The 674-nt window shown below is 31.0% G+C and overlaps 1 protein-coding gene across 1 annotated transcript in view; it reads right to left on the bottom strand.

Moving 5' to 3' along the window:
• EMC2 (ER membrane protein complex subunit 2) overlaps positions 1–674 on the bottom strand; it is a 57,004-nt gene that overhangs the window by 10,824 nt on the left and 45,506 nt on the right. Inside the window, exon 8 of the mRNA XM_012645299.1 lies at positions 94–204. Coding sequence (XP_012500753.1) covers positions 94–204 — 111 coding nt within the window. The remainder of the gene's footprint in view (positions 1–93; positions 205–674) is intronic.

Consider the following 674-nt stretch of genomic DNA (forward strand, 5'->3'; position numbering starts at 1 on the left):
AAAAAAAAAGACAGGAGTGATTGAAGGGGATAGTTAAATGGATTTTCAGTTACAGATTTTAAAATATAATATTAAACATGCATCTCAACTCACCATGTAAAGCCCAAACAAAGCTCTCATGTTTCGGTTGTTCAGTTTCAATGCCTGTGCAAAGTACTTTCTTGAAAGTTCGAGGTTTTCAAGTCCACCTTGGGTATATTTAACCTGTTAAAATTTCAGAGTGCTGAAACCTGTTTATTTTACTACCTTGAAATATAGCATGGTTTCATCATACCATAGGCATTAAGTAATCGAAACAGATATTCTATAAACAAATACAAGATGTTAAAAGAATTCACTTAAGGTTGTTAAAGCTAATCTAAAATTTAAAACATAACCTCCCCCACAAAGCTATTCTACTCCATGAACACTAATATCACTGAGTAGCTTTTAAAAAAAAATGCTGCCACAATAAAAAAGTCAATATAATTTCTATTTCAGCTGCCTTGGAAATGCTTCACTTCATATTATATTTTCTAGTACTAGCATTAGAAATATAGACTTGGATATTGATTTGTCCTTTTACATGTGAACTGGCATTCCTTAATAATGAAATCCTTCTAACCTATAGCATTCAACTGTACTGGCATTCTTAATGGTAAGCAAATTAAATAAATACTTCCAACATCAAAAAA

This window comes from Propithecus coquereli, unplaced genomic scaffold (genome assembly GCF_000956105.1).
Source record: "Propithecus coquereli isolate 6110/MARCELLA unplaced genomic scaffold, Pcoq_1.0 Scaffold23, whole genome shotgun sequence".
Classification (NCBI taxonomy): Eukaryota; Metazoa; Chordata; class Mammalia; order Primates; family Indriidae; genus Propithecus; species Propithecus coquereli.